A 24,176-nucleotide genomic window follows, 5' to 3' on the forward strand; every position below is an offset into this window, starting at 1 on the left:
TGTGAAATATGTGAGATGCGTTAGTATTTTCCTACTGATAGGCCAAAATTTGCTCTTTCATCTAACTGAAATCAACTTCAAGGCTAAACACTGTGTGTAGTTTGAAAACTGTTGAATAAAGCAACAAGTTTGCATCCCCAAACGACAAAACAGGTTGTCACCACATTTGCAGGAGCTAATAGTTTACACAAGGGAGTGCATAAAATGAAAAGCAGCACATAATCAAAGGATGCTACAGACTGGATTGGAATGTAAACATTAGGAATTTTTCTAAACTGCTAACACCATGCAATCACACATTTTTTGCCATGCTTGACATTTTTCACTCAATTATAAGTAGTTTTGCAGAATAGAGTCACATGACTCTTTGAATTCAGACATGCACAAAATTAACTCCCTCCATTCCTTTCTATAGTAAAACTGTTGCAGTCATAACGTCTATATATTTGGGGTAAAAGTTCAATTTAGATTAACTTTAACTGCAAAACTTGGTGGAAAATCCGGGTATTGAGCAGCACTACAGCTCCCACAGCTGGCTGGGAGTGCGCAAGTACTTTTTCCACTGGATATAATGTTGCTCTGTGCAATGTCGAACCTAAGCTTTTGGTATGAAAGCCCCATAAGAGGTTTTTTCTGTGCTATACAAGGTCACAGTACTTCTGTGCAATCATTATTTCACTACCACAAAAGGCTGCTTGTCAGGAAATGTAGACATACAGTAGGTTATTTCAGCATTTGACCAAAAGTTTTCATGGTAAAGACAGTCTCAAATATGATGAGACAGCTCTGTCCAGACAGAAAGAGGACTCAGCTGTCAAACACCAAAAACTATTTTAAAATAAACTCAAGGTAGCTGCTGATTTTACTGACAACTGTTGAGACTACATTCACTTGGGCCCGTCTTGACCTGCAGACCTACAGTATGTATTAAATACACAAGTGTGTTATAGCCCAAAATATGATCTCATTATGATCTCTGATGGTTGCACTTGGAGAATTGGTGGAAATTTACAACAAAAATCAGGTACTTACAGGTAACTACATATTATATATATGGTAAAATAACGACATCCCATTATTTCAACCTGTTGAATATGGTTAAGATAAGATCAAATAAATGGGAGGAGCACAGGGTTTTGTTTTTTTTTACCAGACTCTGTTAACAGCAAAAAAATTTTTTAGCCAAAAATGTATAAAAAAGCATAAAAAGTTTGATGATACATTAAAACATGACTTGAACTCGAGCTTGATGACAGTGTTAGATGGATCATTGTATTAAACTCATTATCATGCAATATAATGTGACTGGAACTTTATTTTTCACCAGATTAATGGATAAGATGTGTCTTGGAGTACTATGAAAAAAAAAAGATCCATCTCAGAAAGCAGCTAGTCTGCGTCCTAATCACTATGGGTCAAAGGAGGACTCATAGATATTCTGGGAGGAAATAGTCAGCCCACTGCCAAGATGCCAAGGACCAAAGAAAATATAGTCATTTGGGCTTAGCAGAGGCAAATTTATGCCAACTTAAAACAAGGCTCTACCTGTAAAACGCCTGCTATTCAAGTAATGTATTAGGTAGAACACTATACAGACTGACAGCTACCTTGTTTGTAGTCGGTGTGTGTAGGGTAGCTTCAGAGAGATTACTGAAGCTCACTGTGTGTGTAATGAAGCCCTGAGTCAATAAGAGATGCAGGCTCAAGGCCAATGACTGAACCTGTGCAGTACAGGTGCTACATTTGTGCAAGTCCATGTGCTTGTGTATGCTTGTTTCTGATTGACAGCTTCTGGGTCCCTAGACCTACTCTGCTTCTCCCAGTGAATTGATGCAGAGTTAGTTATGGTGTCTTGTTTAAAATATGTCAGGTTGACAACATCAGCATGATCATGGGAAATGTGACATGCATGTCTCTTTAACTGGTCAAGGTGGCTGCTGCTGGCTGCCAGCCTGTCAACCTCCACTTGGAGCCTGCTAAGGTGACAGGAGGAGTGGAGCTTTGCCACTGTGAAGGAATAAATTGCATTTGCTTGAGGTGAATGCCCAACACACACACACACACACACACACACACACACACACACACACACACACACACACACACACACACACACACACACACACACACACACACACATACAGATGGAAGCATTTGTCTAGGTCAGGGGGAGTGGAAGGGGTTCTGATGAGGGGAGAGATAGTGAACTTGTGCCCATGCAGGTTATTTCTGCCTTGATTCTTTAAACACACTGACAGAGAGATGAATAAGAAGAGTGATGGTTGCAGGCACAGTTTGGCTTGGCAGTCCAATTGAACCTTCCTGTCTGAGAGTTGGGGGGGGGTTAGCTGCTATTATGGGGTTGGGAAGACAGAGCCAGTAAATGTTTGCACCTGGGTACCATTATCACCTGCAGATCTCCAGTGGGCCAATGGCCAGACCTCCATCCAAAGAAGCACTAGCACAGTTCTTTTGAAAAATGTGGAAGCAAAATCTGAAGTGCTTGCAAAGCCAGCTGTCTGTGATAAAGACTGTAGTGGAGATGCCTCCGGCCCAGTTGTTGTGATGTCTTTGTCTGTGGGAAACTTTGTTCGAGTGGAAGCTGCGCATGCAGAATTGCAATCCATAGTAGTTTAGTGTCTCTTTTCCACTTTTTCAGTCTTTAAAACATTTGTTTCCACCCATATGATCCCATTTCCTATTTCTGCCATTCCATAGCCTCACTGGCTTGTTGTTGTGATGATGTGTTTGGTAAAAGAGAGTGTATTGATAGACCTCCTTGTGTTTGTTTGATGTTCTAAACAGTGCAAAATAATCTGCAGATGCTTTGCACTGATCCAAACCCCTTAGCCTTTCATGGAGTTTTCTAGTCCAAAGCATTTCAATTGCTTTTATAATTGAGTTTGTCTGCAGCCTCTGTGATTGCTTTGGATCTCTCTTTTGCTATCAAACAAGGCAATTACTGCCAAGTCGCATATTTTCACAAATAATGTGTATTTGCACAAAAATTAGCATGCAACTATTGCAAAATCCCCTTCCAGTTCTCTGCATCCTCGTAATGTTTCGCCTTACCGTACATATGTAGTCGGGAACTACCAGCTCAAAAAAAAGGCAGCCATCAATAATTAATTAATGCGGGTTAATATGTTAACAAACTTATAGTGCTTGATAATTAGATGAGCCACAGTTTCTGATTCAGACTTAATTACCAAGCCACTGTCTGTTCTGTGGGGCTTTAATGAATAATTAATTATAATAGGCATGAATTATTTCAGCTTACCAAAGATCTACCAGAAATACACGCCCTTTCTTGCTTATGGTGCTATCTTGTATTGATTGATGATTAGTGTTTGATTGGGGAAAATAAGAGCCATTGGAAACAGCACTTATACTACCACTACAGTACTGCAGTTCATAGATGTGTGTTTTATAGGTCACAGAGCAGTATTTGATGCAGACTGTACAGAGTAAACACTTTGACACACACAAATATGAACTCACTTGTATTCACACTCAAACACGTGCGCACACGAAATCAGTATGGTGCATAGTGCCATTTCACAGTGCTGAGATTGAGTGAACAGGTTTATTTTCCCCCCTCAGTGTCCTAAAGAAAGTTGTGTGTATGTGCCTGTATGGGTGTGGGTGGACGGGAGTGTGAATTTCTCATCTGCAGTCACTCTGATTTACCCGCTCTATATTTGCATATGCGCACAATGTGATTAACTGCCATGCCTTATCTTTTCGCCTAGCTACTTCACCGCACGCATACAAGCACACACTCACACACTCACACACCGCAATACTGGTTTGCCCACACTGATATGTGCTCACATTCACATGTACTCACACGTTCACATACAAAACAGCATTGTATGTTCGCAAGGAGAAATGATGAAAGGAAACTGTAAACCACACAGCCAGCTAAAGAGTCTTTCAAACAGTGTGTTATTCAGTTTCACTTACAGTTGGACTGTAGCAGTTAGTGAACCCTCCAGGCTTTGTCCATCTAATATGGTTGAGTTTATTTATGGCCAGAGTCCCTCACAGTGGCCAGTTGTGCAGGTGAAACTGTCTATTTGTCTACATTCACTTTTCAGTCACACACAGTTACTTTGTACAGAAACGCCATAGGCCATAATCAGCTACAGCTAGCATCATTTAGATGCTGTAATAATATGTCAGTCCATATCATTAACACCCACTGAGCCTGTGGATATGGGAGGGCAGATTGACTGACTTATTCCTCAGGCTGCTGGCAAGGCAGTCTGTGTGTGTGTGTGTGTGTGTGTGTGTGTGTGTGTGTGTGTGTGTGTGTGTGTGTGTGTGTGTGTGTGTGTGTGTACACACACACACACACACAAAACCGTGCGTGTGTGTGCGCACGCACGGTTTTGTTGCCTCTTTGGACCTTTTCCGGTATAAACAGCGACCTTGTCAGGACCAGTAGTTCTCATGGGGACCAAAGCCCAGTCCTATTGAGGAAAAACGTCATTTCTGGGGTCCTGGTTAAGGTTAGGGTTAAGGTTTGAGTTAAGCTGTCCACGTTGAATGGAAGTCTATGCAATATCCTAAGGATAGCTTTGCAAACTATGTGTGTGTGTGTTTTTGCATGACTTACCCCCTTTTCTCATGACTTACCCCCTACACAACCTACACAACCACACACCCTGTGTGTGGTTGGGGTAGGTTGTGTAGGTTGTGTAGGTGTGAAAATTTTCAGGTATAAATGGAACTTCCACACATGCACACATTATGCTTTCTCCTCCATGCACGGATCTTTTAAATAGGCTCCCTTTGCAGAACACATGCTTATTTTGCACTTAGGTGGTTGTTCCACTAGCTGACAGGCAATGATGTGTTTGTTTTCCATACGATTTTACAATTCTTCTTGCTTTCATCCATAGAGGCAACTCTTTCAGCAACTTAGTTGTCAGCATTTGAAGGGTGAAAGTACTGTAGAAGGGAAACTTGAACAACACTAGAGGGCTGACTTCCTGCACTCTTGAGGGCTCAGGTGTTGGCAGTCAGCATGCGCTACACAAATGCACCACATCCTGATGTTACTATGTGCCAACAGGGCTGTCTGCTATTACTGCTAAATAAGACACACAATCCACAACTTATCTTATAATTAGTCTTTATCAATTCTTCTCATTTTTCACCTTACACCTTTCCTCACCTCTCCCTTGCTCTCTGCTTGGAAAATCCCTGGTTGCTTCTTCTCTTCAAATAGCTGTAATCAACACCGATGCTCTCTAAGACCCCTCTCCAAGGCATTAATCAGATTGGATTGTGTTGCAATGCCACAGGGGGCCGTTATAACTGATATTCTTTTGACAAGGACAGAGAACAAAGAGATTCTTTGATTGAGAATGATTGGCCTGTAATGGCTAATTGAAGCAATTCTTCATCGCGTCCCTTCGTCTCATCACCACCTCTGTCCTCTTTCCCACCTCTTTAGGTGTTGCGTGTTTTTCTCTTCGGCTGCGTTTTCTCCCTAAATCTGAGCTGAATGTGAATAGCACCACTGTATCATCCTCTCCTTCACTCCTCTCCTCTTCCGTCCCTCTGTTTTTCCAAGGTCAATGCAACTCAGTTTAATTCACTTTTCTTTGATGATAAATTCCAGTCCCAACTTTAGCCAAATGTCCGTCTCCCTCTGGAGTTAAGATTTATATCAATTATTTCTCCACTGTTGTGTCTGCCAGCTTCTAAACATGAGTATAAGAGTGCCAGTTCCACCCTGGGAGAAATGGTAAATCTTTTGATGTCTTGTGAGTATCCATCAGCTATAGGGAGGGGCTGTAGCATGGAACTATTAAACCAGTACACAGCTTTACCCACAACAGCAGGAAATCCAGCCCCTGACAAGAAGAATGTGGACTAATCTGCAGCCTTTTCAATAAACATGGCGTAATACTCTTAAACAACACATAAACTGGTGTAAATCCTTTTGCCAATGCGAAGCCATAATAGCAGTCGTTGTTCATTGTTGTGCCTGTGTGAGGATGAATAAGTCAGTCGAGTCCAGTATTTGTTGTTGATGATAGATTGGCAGCTATTTAGAAGCTGCTCGTGATAACATTAGACATGCAGATCCTGAGCATGCATACTAAGGGTGTCAGATAACCAAAAACAAAGGAAAGACGGAAATAATAGAGGGAATTTAGGATGATAGTTGGTTGAAATGAAGCAGAGGAGAAGAAAGACGAATATCCAGGGACAGAGAGGAAGAGAACAAAAATCAGTATTGAGAGTGAGTCCTGGCTGCCTCGTTATGTCCTTGTGCAGGATTTATGAGCTCTAAGATCAGGGACAGGTTTAGGGTGCTAGGAGGAGGAATGGATGGGAAAGTGAAAAGAAAGAAGGAAGAATCCGAGGATGGTGTTACAGCAGGGAGAATGCGCTGAATTTCAGACCTAAGTAGGCTCAGACTGCACTGTGGGTTGAGACGTCCCTCCTGCATAATGCCAGGTGACAGGAGGAGAAATGGCAAGGCCGAGAGGAACACAAGAAAGAATAAAAAAAAAAAATGGGCTGAACAGAAGGAGACACAACCGGGACATTACTGAAGGGTCAAAGGCCACTGATTTGATTAGCACTTGGAAAATAGAGGGAGTTCAGCAACAAAAAGAAAGTAAAGGACAACAAGAAAAAAACAAGGACAGGGAAGAGAGAGCAAAAAGAGAGCACGAGAAGATCAAGTTAGGGAGGATGAAGAGCGAGGGGAAGGTAGAGGAGGAGAGGACGGCTGTTGGTGAGGAGGGGGTGAGGCTGTGTGGGTGAGGTAATCTGTCTGTGTCAGAGGGATGATGAAGGGGCCAGGAGGGAGAGCTCTTTAGTTCACCTTCTGGCCTCTGGAGGAAATACACTGACCCTGGCCCTCCCCCTGCCCACCTCTCCTCTCCACCTGCACGATTTATGACTCACAGGGTCTGTCCAGGGTTGCCCGGTCTGAGGACGTTTGTGAATGTAGTTGCGGGGTGTGGCAGTGCGCCGTGTTTGCATGTTTGTCTGTGCATGCTTGTATGTGTGCACATTGAATGAAATCACCTGTAAAGAAAGCTATTGTATGTCAAGGAGGATGAGACCTTAGTGGTGCCTGGGGAATAGAGCAGTAGTGATTTCTATCATGGGCTCAAAGAGTGAGCACGGACATATCCCCACATAATCCAGTATGACAGAGTTTGAAAGCATAAAGACTGACAGAATGAGAAAAAAAAGAATAAAGGGAAATGGGACAAGATGTATGAATGAAGGAGGAGTAGTTGAAGCTGTGTCTTGTCCGTTTTTATTGTGATTCGCTGTCACTTGTACATGGTCAGATCACTCTTTGAATCTTTTTCACAAGTGTTTTTTCTTTCTCTAATGTGGGTAGTGTTTGGAAAGCAGCCAGACTTGCTATATCTAGAATTAAAATTCAGTCAGTCGACAGAACTTTAATGAACAACAATATTGATAGTCAGTTCATTTAGTATGGAGAAATATCAAATACTCACTCCTTCCAGCTTCTCCACTGCTTTCCTCTCTTTCATATTATGAGTTGCACATCTTCCAATTATGGACTGTTGCTTGAACAAAACCAGCAATTTGACGATACCTTTTAAGATAACTTTATGCTCTGGGATATTGCTTTTTTCTGTCATTTTAAACATTTTTTGCTTTCATTCATCCTATTATTTTGAATTTATGACCCCCAGCTTTAATATTTTGGTTCCCTCTCACCGCTCTAATCAGTCTTTTTTCCAGCTGCAGCAGGAAGCCATTTGCAGCACGAAAGCTCTAATAAACCAACTGTACACTACATTGCGAGAACCAAATGGAAGCCAAACAAAGTAAGCAACTAGTTAGTGAACGTATTAAAGCATTTAACAGCTACACAGATATTTCCCTCAGGACTTGGTGGAGAGCAAAACGGAGGTAAAAGGAAAGTGAATATTGGTCCTATCTTTCCACCATTCACTTAAAATGTTTTATTGTTTCTTTTATTGCAGACAATATTATATCACACAATTTAGTTTTGTGATTGATTGTTGCTTAGTTAGATATAAGTAGGCTTTGTCTCCATTAAGTCATTTGAGGCATGCTTGAGATAAAGGGAAATATACATAAACTTGCTATGACTTAATGATAAACCATAAACAAAATGTATTTTAAATGGCACAGTCGTGAGCCACATCCATTGGAGTTGGCACGTAGGAAGACTGAAATATATCCTATTGTCGCAGATGCTAAGTGAAAGCAATCAAGGAGAATTGGCAGCATGCAGTATGAGAGGTGAGGGTTGAGTCGTGGTATATTATTGCTGAGGAGTTGAGTTAAAAGGCTTTTCTCTGTATGGAGATGAGACAGGGATGAAGGTTGCTCCTCATCCATAACAGATGATTCATAGTCTGCCCTGACCTTTAATACCTAGACTTGCCTCTCTCCCTGTCTCTCTGCTCATTGTCTACTGCAGAGCTCCACTGCAAGGAGAGTTCAAGTGTATGCTGTTGATAGCAAAATCCTCTCACAAAGCATATGTTCACATGTGCTGTGCAAATACAGGCAAGTGTTTGCACACATGCACTTTCATATGAAGCACATCTATAATGCACGTTTACACAAGCGTCAAATGTCAAAAGTTCACTGGCACCCCGCTCACATCTAATGTGACAAATAACTTCTTCCTCCAGTTGCATTGTTCTAATCCCTTTAGTGGGCTCTGGAATGGAAATATAATTACATTTCTGTGGTGCAGTGCCTTTGATAAGACAGCCGCTTGCTGAGCTGAATGTCTAACTGAGTTGGATGCCTCTCCGAAGCCCTCTCCTCTCTCCACTCTACTTCTCTCCCCTACTCACTCTTCCACACCTCTTCTCTCCTCTCTCTCATACTCACTTTCACGTTTTTTCCTTTTCCCTTTTTGTTCTCTCATCCCCACTCGCTCTCTCTGTCATCTCCAAAAGCTCATTCTGCCTCTCTCTCACCAACCCAGGTATTGCAGTGGATAAAAGAGGTGTTGTCTACTTCGTTGATGGCACCACCATTCAGAAGATTAATGAGAGGGGTTTGCTCTCCACTGTGATTGGTTCAAACGGACTGATGTCGACGCAGCCGCTAAGCTGTGATGCACGCATGGACATCAGCCAGGTAAGCTAATAATGCAGCCAAGTTTAAATGACTGATAGAAAGCTGGAGCCACATGTTTTGCTATTAAATCGGATTCATCCTCTCCATTTCAGTATTGTTTAAATAATTTCTAGAAAAATAAGTCTATATTATATAAGTCTATATAAATAAGTCTAATAAGAATTTACTTGTTCTTTTACAGTCAGTGATTGTTGTGTCAATCTAAATTGCCTGGCCTCTTCGTGTCTTCTTGAAGGTGTATGTGTGTTTCTGTGTGAGAGAGAGCGCGCGCTAAGACCAAACGCAGCCACTGCACAGATTTGATCAGCCAGCCTTCAGATCACACTGCTGACTGATATCGGGCCTATTAGAGCAGAGAGTGAATTATAGATGAACCGCTGGCTCTATAGAGGGATGTCTGCCCACACATAGGGATGCAAGAACCTGTGTGAATGCATGTGTGTAGCCCAGGTGAATTCCCAGTGGTGCTCTTATATGTCTTTAAACAGGCCCATTAGCCTCACAGTCCTTGTATTTGTTAGTCATCAGCATCTGCAGCACATCTGATCACGTCCACTCGAATTCATCCTACATCTGTGTTTGTTCTTATAAACTACTTTGCCCTCAATGTGGCGTCGGTATTGATGGAAACTTCTGTAGCTAGGGCTGGAAAAAAAATGACTGCAGGTATTTATGCTAAATTACTGGCTGAGTGTTTGTTAAGTTGATCTGAAATTTGAATACCTCTCACGTTTTGTGAAACAAACTACAATGATACCGCAGCTGTTGTGCACTTTTTCCTTTTTCTTTTTTTTCTTCAAATTGCACATTTAGAGGTAAAACCGCCTCTGGACATATTTGTGGAAGCAGCATCTAAGCTTCAACAATGATACAAAATATATATATATATATATATATATTTTTTTTTCCGATTATGCAACAAGCCACCGTACAGTAGTGTTGGCAGTCAATAATTTTAGCCATGTATCCCTTTACTACTTTCAACATTTGGGAGTATACATTGTGCTGTTATGTGTGTAAACCACTTATAGTGGAAGTTAGCAAGCTAAGATAAGTAACTTCCACCGGGAAAGTGGAAGCTAGTTAGCCTGGCTTGCTAACTTTAGCACCAATTCCCACAAGACATTACTTTTCTATCATGTTATTTCAACACCCACTTTATCATCTGCAGCTCCTGGACACTCCTGTGTACAGACCAGCTTGGTAGTGTTAGCTGCCTCGCTTTCATGGAACCAAATGTGCCAGTGGCAAATGACCAGACGTTAACAATAGCCATCCATACATTACCCTATGATTCGAATCACGACAGAGTAACTGACGTGGACTAATGAGGTAACATACACAGTTCTCAGATCACAGATGGTGCTCATCAACAGCCAAAAACATCGTTCAGCTGATTAACTGTATCTGTGTGGGCACTGGAATTAAAGTGACATTCTGAACTATTTTTGGTGCCTACCAGTGGTGGAACTAAGTATATTTACTCAAGTAGCACACTGAAGTACAATTTTGAGGTACTTGTAATTGCCATAATTATTTCCATTCTGTGCTACTTTATAAATCTACCCCACTACATTTCAGGAAAATATTGTACTTTTTACTCCATTACATTTATTTGACAACTATTGTTACTACTTACTTTGTAGAGAAAGATTTCACATACAACACCTACAATCACCTTATAAAATATCATGAATTGCTGTAGGTTAAACTAACCAACAGTGTATAAAATAGTTAAAATTAGCTTTCCCTTGCAAAGAAAAATTCAAATGCTGGTTAGGTGTTAATAATAAGAAAGTGTCAAAATATTATGATATGGACAGAAGCCATATTTATAATGAGTAGTTTTACTTTTGATACTTTAAGTAAATTATGGTAATACTTTTGTTCTTTTACATTATTAAGATTTGAATGCAAGACTTCTACTTGTAACTTCGTTTTATATAAAGGATTTCAATACTTCTTCCACCGCTGGTGCCTGCCCACACAGATACTGCACCAATCAAATAAATGTAAAAGCGATCGCCTGGCATCACTGCAAAGTTCAATATCATGAGCATGAGAGATTTGATGCGTGTCCTCTTTGGCTAAGGACAGGGTGAGTCCTGCTTGATGAATCTCTCCACTTCTTAAAATGGGATTTCAGAGTGAATCCTCTTCTCTCTCATTTGACAGAGCCTGTAATTGGACATGTCAGTGGCAATTTAACATGATCCATTTATTTACCAATCCATCCTCACAGTCATCAGTCACCTCGCTGATCCCTCAGACTCACCGCCTTGTCCCCATAGCAGACGCAGCTCACAATTTCAGTGTTTGTTTGTGTGAGATAGACAGGGATGTGGGTGGCTGTGCACCAGTTTAGGTTTGTCTGTCTTTGACCCCCACAGTGTTAGCAGGCAGGGTGTGCTGTTTGAGCAGGCGGCGATCATGGTTATTGGCTGACATTTGGAACAGTGCCGAGGTGAGCCAGTGTGAGTCTTGAATAAACACGGGGAAGGCTCCCTGCCCGCTACTGACCTTTGCGTTAGCAGGGAGGGCCAGGAGGCCTAATGCTATGTTATTAAGTAGATATTATTTGTTTCACCTGTAACTGACTCTTGTGGGCGATCACCACCAAAGCTTTCTTGTTCTTTTGTTCTCATTACAGTTTTTGTATATATTGTGTGTGTGTGTGTGTGTGTGTGTGTGTGTGTGTGTGTGTGTGTGTGTGTGTGTGTGTGTGTGTGTCTGTGTGTATGTGTGTGTGTGTGTGTATCATTCTACAGGTACGTCTAGAGTGGCCAACAGACCTGGCCGTCAACCCACTGGACAACTCCCTCTACATCCTGGACAACAACATTGTCCTACAGGTAGAGAAACAGTCCCAAAGTCATGCAAAAAACACATGCTTGCCAGTGAATGAATTCCAAACCTGTCTCCTATTCAATCTTATGCTTTTTTGAGAGACATTGGCACTATATGTAACAGAGGAAAAAGGAGTAATTAAATGTTTCTTGCAAATTGCAGTGCTGTCACTTTAGGTATATTCAGAGCGAGTATGGCTGCTAACATAAAAGAGAAAAAAAATAATAATAATGATCAGGTTTTGCTTATGACCCCAAAACCTGTTCTCCAAAATTAATGAATTGCCTGTTTGAGTGTGTTTCTTGAGAAATTAATGAGTCATGATATGAGGCAGGGTTAGGTCTATTGAAGTTTGATACACTGGATCTACAAAGCTTTATTGTCAGTGGCTGAATGTTTTGACCAAAAATAATTACCAGAACTACAGCTGTTGTAACCGTTTACAGTCTCCCTCTCTTTTACACGGCTAATACATGATAGTTTATTTCTTTAGGTGTCAGAAAGTCTTCAGGTGCGTATTGTGGCAGGACGTCCCATCCATTGTCAGGTTCCAGGTATTGACCACCACCTGGTGAGCCGGGCAGCAGTGCGCGCCACCTTGGAAGCTGCCAAGGCCATTGCCCTGTCCCACCTGGGCACACTTTTCATCGCGGAGACTGATGAGCGGCGCATCAACCGCATCCAGCAGGTCGCTCTGTCACTAAAAATACCACACACACACTGTAATTACTTTCAACTTATTTTTAAATAGAGATGCTCCGATTGCGCTTTGAAGGGCAGCTACAAATGATGAATTTAATTAAAATTAAAATCAACTGACCTGATACCGACCATGAGGTTCTAATGTTTGGACAACTTTACAGAAAGCTCTCATAGAAGAGACTCTTAAAGCCACTACACTATATCGAAGTGTTACTCATGTCATTTTGATTTACAGAAGTTCAAGTTACAGAAGATTTACTCATTCAAACTATTGCTCCATACTACAAGTTAATAAAATCAGGTGTAATTGGCTATGTTGCTGTGGCCAATGACTCACTATATCTTATAATATTCCACTACTCCCTCTAAAATCTGCAACTGCGTCCCTCTTTCTAAATTCAGGACAGCTGTCGAAATCCCTGTATGCTTCTATGAATGATCACCACAGAGCAATGGCTGCTGCAAGAGCATCTTTTACATCTCTAGAAAAAACAGACAAACAGCAAAGTTGTCCCCATAGCAGTCCTCAATTGCAAATGACAACAGCAGTCCATTTAGCCTTATGACACAAATTTACCCTTTCACTTGTTGCATCATGTGCCCAACTGTGGTTAGGTTTTTATCTGTGGTCACAGATACTGTGCAGCAGGACGGTGTGCTGAATCTGCTTCTTACACATAGTCATACAGTGGCCTCAGAAATTATTTAGAACCCTTCACTTTTTGCACATTTTTTTGAAGATCTCATTTCAAATTGATAAAATTTACATTTTGTTCATTAATGTACTCTCAATAACCCATTATGACAAAGTGAAAAAAAGAAAAAAAAACACCTCAATTGAAAATCAAAAACTGAAATCTCTAATTTACAGAAGTATTCAGACCCTTAATTCAGTACTTTGTAGAAGCCCCTTTGGCAGCAGTTACAGCTTTGATTTTCTTGGCCAAGTCTCTACAAGCTTTGAACACCTAGATTTGGGCAGTTCATCCCACTCTTCCTGGCAGATCCTCTCAAACTCTGCAAGATTGGATGGGAAACGTCTGTGAACTGTCATCTCCAGGTCTCCCCACAGATGTTCTATGGGGTTTAAGTCTGAGCTTGGTTTTGGCTGTATGCTCCGTGTCATTGTTGTGCTGAAAGTCTCATGTCACGTTCAGTCTGGAGCAGGTTTTCTTAAAGGACCTCTGTATGTTTGGTTGCATTAATCACTCTCTCAATACTGACCAGTCTCCCTGTCCCTTCTGCTGAGAAGCCCCCATAGCATGATGCTGCCACCACCATGGTTCACTGTAGGGATGGTATTAGCCAGTTGAGGAGCGGAGCCTGGTGTTTGGAGACATAGTGCTTGGAGTTCGGCCCAGAGGGTTTAAATTTTGTTACCTCAGAATCTTTTTCTTCGCGCTCTCAGAATCCTTTAAATGCCGTTTTGCAAACTCCAAGTGGGCTGTCACATGCCTTTCCCTCAAAGTGGCTTCCGTCTACACACTCTACCATAAAGGTCTGATTGATGCAGTGCTCCTGAGATGGTCATCTTTCTGGCTGGTTCTCCCATCTCTGCAGAGGAGTTCTCAAGCCCTGTTAGAGTGACCGTTGGGTTCTTGGTCACCTCACTGACCAAGGCCTTTCATGCCTCAGTTTGGCTGGACAGCAAACTCTAAGAAGAGTCCTGCTGGTTCCAAATTCTTCCATTTCACTATTGTTGAGGCCCCTATGCTCCTGGGAACACTCAAAGCTTTAAAAATGGTTTTATACCCTTGCCCTGATCTATGCCTCGCCACAATTTTATCACAGAGGTCTACAGAGAGTTCCTTGGAATTCATGGTTTTTGTCCTGACAATTCAGTGTGAATTGTGGGACCTTATATACACAGGTGTGTGTCTTTTTTAAACTGTGTCCATCAGTTCAGTTTGCCAAAGGTGGACTCATATCAAGTTCTAGACACATCTCAAGGATAATTAAAGCAAGAAGATGCACTTGTTCATAATTTGGAGAGCCAGAGCAAAGGTCCAGATACTTTTTTAAACGAGAGATTTTAGTTTTTTATTTTCAAAACCTTTAAAAACATGTTTTCACTTTGTCATTATGGCTTATAATTTTAATTTGATGGGCAAAAATGCCAATTTTATCCATTTAAAATTAAATTTACAACAACAACAAAGAAAAAGGGTCTGAATACTTTCTGAAGCTACTGTACTTCTTTTTTGGTAAAAAATGACTTTTTTGTCCATTAGCTCCATTAGCCAACAGCATGCTATCACAGGCCCACAGCATTTGGGCACCAGCACCACAAAGGCAGTACCTTTGGATTCAATCAATAGGCCCTTTGTGGTCAACAATACCACGCTGAGTCTATGTGGAGGCAGACAGGGACATAAAATGCCGTGGATGCCTTTTTGATGGAGACCGGGCAACCATGTTGGCTAAGGCAGATAAAAATACTTTTTTTAATTTTTATTTTTTTACTCTATTTGTCACACCTATTTTATATTTGATATTTCTGGGCCGTTATTTGTCAAGCATCTCAGAATCAGTCACATAGAAAGTCAAACTACAAGTGAAAATTCCTCCTGCTTCAGAGTAGGTCTTGAGTTATTTATGAAAGTTCCTGCACACACTCTCAGCAGCAAGTGGAACTTCTCCTTTGAGAGTGAATGAAACCGTTTTGTGTGACTGAACCGTAAAATAAAATTAATGATGATGTGTTGCAGATTTCTCAGTGGTTTCTGATTTGTAATCAACACCTTCAAAAACCTGACAGGCTAATGCAGATACAATGTGATGTAGGAAAAAACTAAATTAAGTAGAGGCCACTGTATCACTTGTAAGACAAACTAGCTGGCTGAGGTACAGGCGGATAATATATTTTAAAATGACACACAAGTTAAGCGCTACATTTCATCTTAAATGGCATCTTGTACTGTTTAGACAGCAAGTCTATTTTTTCAGTATTATAATCCCTTGTAAATGTGAACATGCCTTGGCTGCAATAAGCTCTGTATATTGGCGATTCTTTGGCACTGCTTTTGTGTGTTCTCATGGTCCAGGCACGTCTGTCTGCCACACAAACCCAAAACATTTGGTCATAACATCTAGGATCACACATGCTTAACCAGTATGTCTTGAATTTTATTTTTAATCATGTATAGAGGCAGGGAAGTTAATGAATATGCACAGTATTGGAGTTTTTAGAGGTGCATTAAAATCACAATCATTACATCCCAAATTAGCTCTGTTGTGGCTGTATTTGTTTGTTGCAAACTGCAAGAACTTTGTTTTTAATTCAATTCAGTTCGATTCAATTTTATTTATATAGTGCCAAATCATAACAGAGGTTATCTCAGGGCACTTTTCATGTAGAGCAGGTCTAGACCTTACTCTTTATAGTTATATTTACAGAGACCCAACATTCCCCCATGAGCAAGCACTTGGCGACTACAACAAGGAAAAACTCCCTTTTAACCGGTAGAAACCTTGAACAGGACCCGGCTCATAGTGGACGGCCGTTTGCCCCGACCGGCTGAATCCAGATGATATCTTTAAGAAAGCTTGACTTTATTTTAAATCAAACATTCTCTATTCTATGGTTCCTTCCCTCCTCGAATTTGTGGACATGGTTTACTTACGCTACAAGTGAAAAGTTGTAGAACACCTACATTTTTCCAGCTGTTAATAAAATTTACATAATTCAATGTTTCAGTGTTTCTTAAGTTAAACCGTAGAAGAAATAAACAGTTGGAAATTTTAAAAACAAGGAATCATGGAATCTTAAATCCTAAATTTAATCTATATGTTCGACTCATCAGCAGCTGAACACACTCATGGCACTCTTTCTACCATGGAAATCAAACATTGTTTGTAATGTTTTTTCCAACACTGTTGCAGAAGTTCCCACTAATGTGTTGCACTTGCAGGTTGCTTTGCTTTTAGTTTCTGTCCAGTTCATCCCAAACCAGCTCCATGGGGTTTAGCTCTGGAGACTGTGCTTGTATTCTATCATTCGAAGCCATCGTCTAGTTCTTTTCTTCTAATGTCTTGTGTTATTATCTTGCTGAAGGATGAACCCCTGACCAACCAGTCGGTCTTCCTTCGTTACTTGCCTTTTTCTCACCATTCTGATAACAATATACAGCACTACTTCCTGCAGCACAGTATTGTCAAAATAATGCATCAGAGGGTGTAGTAGCACAGTTCTTTCCAACATTGCCTTTGTACAGAGGGTTTGTAAGTAATCAACAAAAGTTGGGGCACCTGTAGGAATTGCTTGCATTAACCTTCAAGGCTTGAGTTAACCAGTTTTCTACTTTTTTTTAATTTATTTTTTTTTTACCTCAGGCAGTTAGCTGCTTACCATTTAAGGTTATTCACTGGACTTAAATTGCTAAAATAAAAAAAAATATGGGGGAGTTCTAAAACTTTTGACTAGTAGTATATCACTGTCCTCATGTTGAATCTCAAAACTGTTAGGACAGCTCTGCACTTCTCCTGAATCTTGGAGGACATACAGTATGAGTCATTTCCTAGGTCAAGAAAGTTATTAAAACGTTTCACTCCCAAGCCTAAAACAACAGGAACAAAAATGCATCTCTCTGAGAATGTTTGAGCATTTGGGACTGACTTCATACTCTGAGATACTGGAATAAATACAGACTGAGGTTATCAAATTTTAAAGGAATAGTTCACCATTTTGGGAAATACGCATATTTGCTTCCTTACCAAGGATCCAATGAGAAGACTGATACGACACTCATGTCTGTATGTTAAATATGAACTGCCAGCAGCTGGTTATTTTAGCGTAAAGACTGGAAATGGGGAAACAGCTAGTCTGGCTCTGTCCAACAGTAACAAAATCCACCTACCAGCACTTTTTAATCTCACTGAATACATTATATATTGTTTTTACACCATAGTTTTTTTACAGATTAAACAAACAAGATATAATGTGTTAATTACTGAGCTTTAAGGGTTAAGCACAGACATGAAGGTGGTATCATTTTCCTGATCTTACCCAAGAAATCTAATAAGCGTATTACTCAAAACTCCAAACTATTCCTTAAAGACCAAAAATTAATTCAGTTAAAATACATAATAGCTTATTAAGCACACTGCAAATCAACTTTCCCTAATAATGGGATAATAAAATAGATTTTAAAAATCTAAATCAAACAGATCATCCCCAGCTATCTTCCAACAATGCATGCATTTTTATGGTCAGTTAAAAGGCATCATTCTTCCAAGATGAATGAAAATCAAATTGTTGATGTAGCACTCCCCATCAGCACAGTCAGTTGAATTTAATGTAGCAAAGATCTGTCACTCAGTGAACAAATCCCCATTTAGGCCAAACAATGAATGTTCTCACACATTGAAGATGCATGTCCTTTTGTTTGTCCTGAAATGAAAAAAAAGATATCTAAGATATCTGAGATTTTTTTGGGTTGAACGACTGGTGGATAAGCACAGCCAAATACATTGTCCTCATTTTCCTTTTATTTCATTTTAATATCATTAATCTGCAATTTTTAGATCAGGTTTTTATGAGATGCCATCATTTTCTTTTTAGCTGGGGAGATTAGACGTAACAAAGGATGCTATTGACCATTATCTTCTCTCCAAAAATGATCTTCTACAGCATTTTGTAGCTGATGTGTGACATGTTTTGTTTTTTCCAACACTCCACAGGTGTCGACCAACGGGGAGATATCTGTTATCTCTGGAGCCCCCACGGACTGTGACTGTAAGATAGACCCCAACTGTGACTGCTTCTCTGGTGGGTCATCAGGCAGGACACGCACACACATACGCTTGTTATGTGAGTGCAGGATTAAGTAATGTGAGAGTATTAGGTTATGTCTAATAAGATTATGATCCTAAAAAAAAACATATAACTGCACTTAAATATCACTTCAGATAATATCACACTCGGTCTGGCTCAGACATATATTGGAAGGAAACAAAAACAGGAATATTTGAAAAGCCTTGATATAATTTACATGAATAGAAATAGTCACAGTGGTTTTTTTATATTAAGTGATTAAATCTTGCTGCCTGTGTACCCCTGCTGGCCAATGATTCTATTAGCAGAATTTGAACTTTCTTTCTCTTGTCTGTCTCCTGCACTGTTACCTTCTCCTTTTAATCTGTCTAAATTATCTAAGTAATTTGGAGTTTTAATATCTAAGTAGGACTGTTTTGACTCTCTTTGAAAAATAATTTAAAAGTTCTGATATCGACATTGAAGTAAATTATGACAGTATGCAGGGAAGAAATGACCATCTCTAATGTCACAATGGAAAAGTAAGTGAATGTAATTTTACTTTGTGAATGTTTGTGTGTTGGGTATGCACAAAGTGCACATGTGTGTGTATGTGGTGGGATGTATTTGTATTTGTATTTGTATTCATAGGGAGGCTCCTTCACAAAAACCTCAAGCTAAATTTCAGTGGGAACCAGCTCGAGAGAAACCTTTCAAATACATTCAAATTACATCTGGTGAGAGAAAAAGGTCTCGTCTAGCTGCTGAGGGTTTTTAACTGGTTTGTGTATCATGGAGGGGCCTCTGAAATGTAATAAAAGGAAAGAGGGAAAGGACCAAACAAATAAGCAGATGTTCTTTTGACAGTTAGGCCATGCTTTCATTGTAAGTGTCAGAGGAGGTGATTTTATCATTTAATTCTGCTCATAAAAATCAGTCTCTTTTCTGTTCAAAATGGAGGGAAGTGTTTCTCCCATGCCACAAGTCAATGGGCTGTAACCAGCCCTATTTCTTGGGTTGTACTTTACATATTTTCAATCATGTCTTGCTGTTAACAGATGATTACTCTCTTCAGAGGCTTTCCGTTTCCATCCCTTCACCATAAACTCACACTTTGAACATGCGCACATATGTGAGCACACACCCGCAAATACAAACAGACACGAGCTTAAACACGCACAAAAACATACACGTACACATTTAATGTGCATGCTGTCAAGAGATAAACTGCCACCCTGCTGTCTGCACGGACCCATCAGAGGCCCTGGGCCTACTGCTGACAGCATCTAAAGGGCTTCACCCGGCTATTATCCTGCTGTGCTACCAAAGACATCTGAATGCATTCAGTCACCCACTACCACTGTCTGATAAGGCTGAGGTCACTATCAAGGTGGTCATATCCACTCCACTGGGAAGCTACGGTATCCCAACAAGTCCATGTCCTGAGCTGAACTGATAAACGCTTAAGCAACACCATGGGATCTTCATATTATGCAAAACTTGTGTGCACCATTCTTCCTCTGAAGAATGATTTGTATTTCTCAGTGTGTTTATAACTCAAGGTTTCTTCACTTATGCTATTTTGTTGACAAAGGGTTTGTCCTCAGTGAAATAATGTCTTCTTGTGTCTAATCAGGAGATGGAGGCTACGCCCGTGATGCTCGTCTCAAAGCCCCCTCCTCCCTGGCTGTGGCCCCCAATGGAACTCTATATATTGCTGACCTGGGCAACATCCGGATCAGAGCTGTCAGCCCCAACCAGCCTCAGCCCAGCCCAGCCGGACTGGTGGAGATCAGCTCACCACTGGACCAGGAACTATATCTCTTCAGCCAGGTACACAATGCCTAGGCTCTGTATATAAAATTTATATTTGAATGTAGAATATAAACCAGAGAGCTATATCTCAGTTAAGGTCAGAATGAGAGAGAGACCTTTGTAAGAACACCATTACTGTCACTGTATACATTAATTTACATTAATTTAGTATCATTTTGTGGGGTTCGTAAGTTCAGACTTAGCCTAGTTATAACTACTGTGTTAACGAAGATTCGAAAATTACTACATAAAAACAAGTTTAGCCAGACAACTAGGTCTCATGTAAAGATTGGTTGTTGGTAAATATTTACACCCAGTAACTGGATGGTGTAGCGCTAAGCACCACCTGAAGCTACTGACAAAGCTACATTAGCATGTTAATATGAACCGTTTAGATTGAAGCGTAAAAGAGGTAATATAGAATGTGCTCGACATATCTGACCTGACACTTTAATAACCATGTAACCTGGGAAAATTCTGAATGCCATTTGACAAAAATAACACAACTTGCTTCAAATTACAAAATCTTATGCTAATAACCTTAAACCGAATGACCCAGTAACATCAGCTAGGTTAGCATATTCAAATATTTCCCACACATTCTAAACTATATTATTAATGCTAGCTCTGAAATACTCTCCATGCATGCAGACACAAATAAAACAAAGTAAAACCTACTTTTTATACAGGATTAGCATTTAAGTGTAATATATTGTTTGCTCCCCTAACATTGCTATTTTTGGAAGCTTTGCTGCATCTTGTGAAGCTACAATGACTTACATAGTAGAATTGTTTTGAAGTCTTTACTAGCTAAGAAATTCCTTACTCTGTTACCAGACACCCCCATTTTTGCACAAGTCCAAAAATAATGTACCAATAATAAAAAGGTTACTGTTCTTCAACCCTTTTGATTACAGTCATAACCCTGGTTTCCTTTGAAGGGTAACTCTTTAAATTTTACAACCAACGGGTCAGAATGAGTATAAGAGATCTTGAACCACAGTTAAAGAGGCACAAACATGATAGAAATGTATTAATTATTTAATTAATTTGGCATAAAAAAGGGGAATATAGGGCATTTTAGCAGCTAGTGTCACAAGTCTGAAACACTTCTGTCTCAAGAGCTGTTGCAGTGAGAATCAGGAGACTTGGATCTTTCAAACATTGTAGAATTTGTCAGGGTCGTATGAAGACTGAGTCCAGTAAAGACCAAAGCACACCTATAGTAGCGCTGCCGAGATGTGGTAGTGTGCTACAGGTGTGGGCTGGTGTATTTTAAAAGGTTAAGTTTTAATGGTGCGACAAGATTCAGTAAATCACTAGCTTCAAACTAGTAGTTACTAAGAACGTAGGAAGGACCTTATACACAAACTTAGTCACGGATTTATACAAAACAGCTGCAATGCAGTCCTGATCACTTTATCTTCCTATCCATGACAGAATGGTTCCCACATGTACACCAAACACCTGATTACCGGCCACTACCTGTACAACTTCTCTTACGGCACAGACGGTCAGCTGTCTGGGCTTACATGTCGTGACGGCCATGGGCTCCAGGTGAGGAGAGATGCTCATGGAGTGCCTCTCTGGCTGGCGCTACCTGGGGGACAGGTGTACTGGCTGTCTCTTAGCAACAGTGGAACACTGAGGAAGGTGTCAGCCCAAGGCCATGACATCGCCCACATCACTTACCATGGCAACACGGGTCTCCTAGCAACCAAGAGTGATGAGAACAGTTGGACCACTGTTTATGAGTAAGTTTAGTAGTTTTTTTCCTCTTCTTATTGTGCTCTCATATTTTCTTACTTTCTTTCTTTCCTTCTTTCTTTCACCTTTTCTTTCATTCATGCTTTATCGCTTGACTCTGAATCTTTGTGTGGACATGGGGATTACATGTATGTACATGTGTATGAATGTGAGATAGAACTTGGATAAGCGATGTGACGTGTGAGTGCCATCTGGTGGTAGCAACTGCATCACCAACGCTGTGAAAGCTGGTGAGACTGTTTTTTTTCTTTTTAGTCTTTGCTGACTGATTAGCTAAAAGACATTTCTGCAATTCTTTGATCGTACACATGTTTAGTGTCGCACATATACTGTGGTACACACACAAAAACACATCTTTCTGAATTATTCACCACTACCAGCCCAGTCTCTGTCTCAAATTCCACAGCTGGATAATTACAGATATAAATCATAGTTGACACTTACTCTGTGTTGATGTTTGTGTATGAAAGGGGAACACAGAGTGATAGTGAGTGTGCAAGTGTGTGTGTTTGTGTGCTTGTGTGCATTTGTGTGTAAGGCTGTGTTCATTTGTCAGAGAAAGACAGTTATCTGTGTGTGTTTGTGCTTGTACATCATCGTTTTTGTGTTTATTCTCCAAGGTACAACAGCGAAGGCCGTGTGACCAACATCACCCTCCCCACGGGTGAAGTAAGTGGTTTCCACGGCAACCTGGAGCGCTGGTCTCGGGTGGAGGTTGAGGCATCTAACCGCGAGAGCTTCATCACCAGCACCAACCTGTCTGCCAGTGACACCATCTACACCTTCAGACAAGGTACAGCATCATGGTGCAATTTTTATCCACTCCACATAGGTCAGTAGGAAAAAATGTATTGAACACATGTATTCACCAGTTGGCATGCAGGAAGGATTACAGCTTCACCACTTGTCCTCATCTACTTTACCACAAACATGCTGCTAGGTTGTTTATGAGTCATCTGGGGGGACTAAACCATAGCGACACACACAAATTTATACAAAGGGCAGACAGTAAGGCTATAGTGATATTTAAACATTTATGACCGACAAACTGCAATAACCTGGCCGTTATTCTGGTCAAGTCAGCCACTCTGACCTGTGTTTTTCTTGTTCTCCTTCAACAGCTGCACTGAATATATGTGCGGGAGATTTACAGTTTTGAAAAAGAATTTGTCACTTTCTATAAATAATTCACAAATGGATCTGATATGACCTCTTCACATAACCAGAATAATGGGCAGTAAAAAAAAAAAAAAAAAAAATGCTGTTGATTTTTTTATTTACAAAAGAAGAGACAGATCTGGCCGACTTTTGAAATGTCTTAACAACCACAGGAAAAATGGAAAAGAGGGCAGAGATGAGAAGAAGAGAAAATGAGAGTGGAGTGGAGAAGCTGCTCATGGGAGCAGTTTCCTCTCATGTCATCCCTTTAATTGCTTTCTAGCAGTTGTCACAATGACAGGACTGCGGGGAGAGAAAATCTCCTCCAACACATATAGATACAACTGCACACACGCAAGCATGCGCACAGTGCTACAGTATAACAGAACTGCCAGGGAAAAGTTGGAATGACCCCCTGTTTTAGAGTGGCCCCCTTTACTTCCACCACCCACAAATTCCCTGCGCCATTTCTGCCTCTGAGGCAACAATAACCATATGTATAGAAAGAGGTTTTATAGTGGTGGAGGGAATAGAAGTTACTATCCAGTTTATTAAATGTGTTAAATTTTATTTGTAAAATATAATTTTATGATTATTTTTGCCCTTATTTAATTGTGTTTTACAAATGGTAAAGGAATGATATAAACTGATATTGGCATGTGTAAATTCTGTGTGAAATCATAATCTGAGTAAGATAGAAGCGAAAACAGTTTCTGAGAAACCTTTGCAATGTGTGAAAAACTGTCATGGCAAAGCACCTCTCCCTTACCCCTTTCTCTCTTTCTTTGCCTCTCTCTCTCTCCGTCATTTTATTGCTCTCTCTTTCTGTCTATCCATCTATCTCTCTCTTTCTCCTTCTCTCCTGCAGTCTTTTTGAATAAATTACATTTTTCTAAAGATACATTAGCAGACACAGTACAGTGCCAATGTTGCAGAGGAAATGTTAAAAAAGGACACTCAGCACAGAGGTTTAAGCAATTAATTCATAACAAAACACACA

General features: G+C 40.4%; 1 protein-coding gene across 1 annotated transcript in view; it reads left to right on the plus strand.

The window, feature by feature from the left end:
• The window catches only part of tenm1 (teneurin transmembrane protein 1), a 153,313-nt gene that overhangs the window by 118,235 nt on the left and 10,902 nt on the right, over nt 1-24,176 (plus strand). Inside the window, exons 22-28 of the mRNA XM_040119754.1 lie at nt 8,981-9,135; nt 11,904-11,987; nt 12,476-12,670; nt 18,364-18,451; nt 20,073-20,269; nt 21,692-22,005; nt 22,639-22,811. Of these exons, the coding sequence (XP_039975688.1) occupies nt 8,981-9,135; nt 11,904-11,987; nt 12,476-12,670; nt 18,364-18,451; nt 20,073-20,269; nt 21,692-22,005; nt 22,639-22,811 (1,206 nt within the window). The remainder of the gene's footprint in view (nt 1-8,980; nt 9,136-11,903; nt 11,988-12,475; nt 12,671-18,363; nt 18,452-20,072; nt 20,270-21,691; nt 22,006-22,638; nt 22,812-24,176) is intronic.

The sequence above is a fragment of the Xiphias gladius genome, chromosome 23, assembly GCF_016859285.1.
Source record: "Xiphias gladius isolate SHS-SW01 ecotype Sanya breed wild chromosome 23, ASM1685928v1, whole genome shotgun sequence".
Lineage (NCBI taxonomy): Eukaryota > Metazoa > Chordata > Actinopteri > Istiophoriformes > Xiphiidae > Xiphias > Xiphias gladius.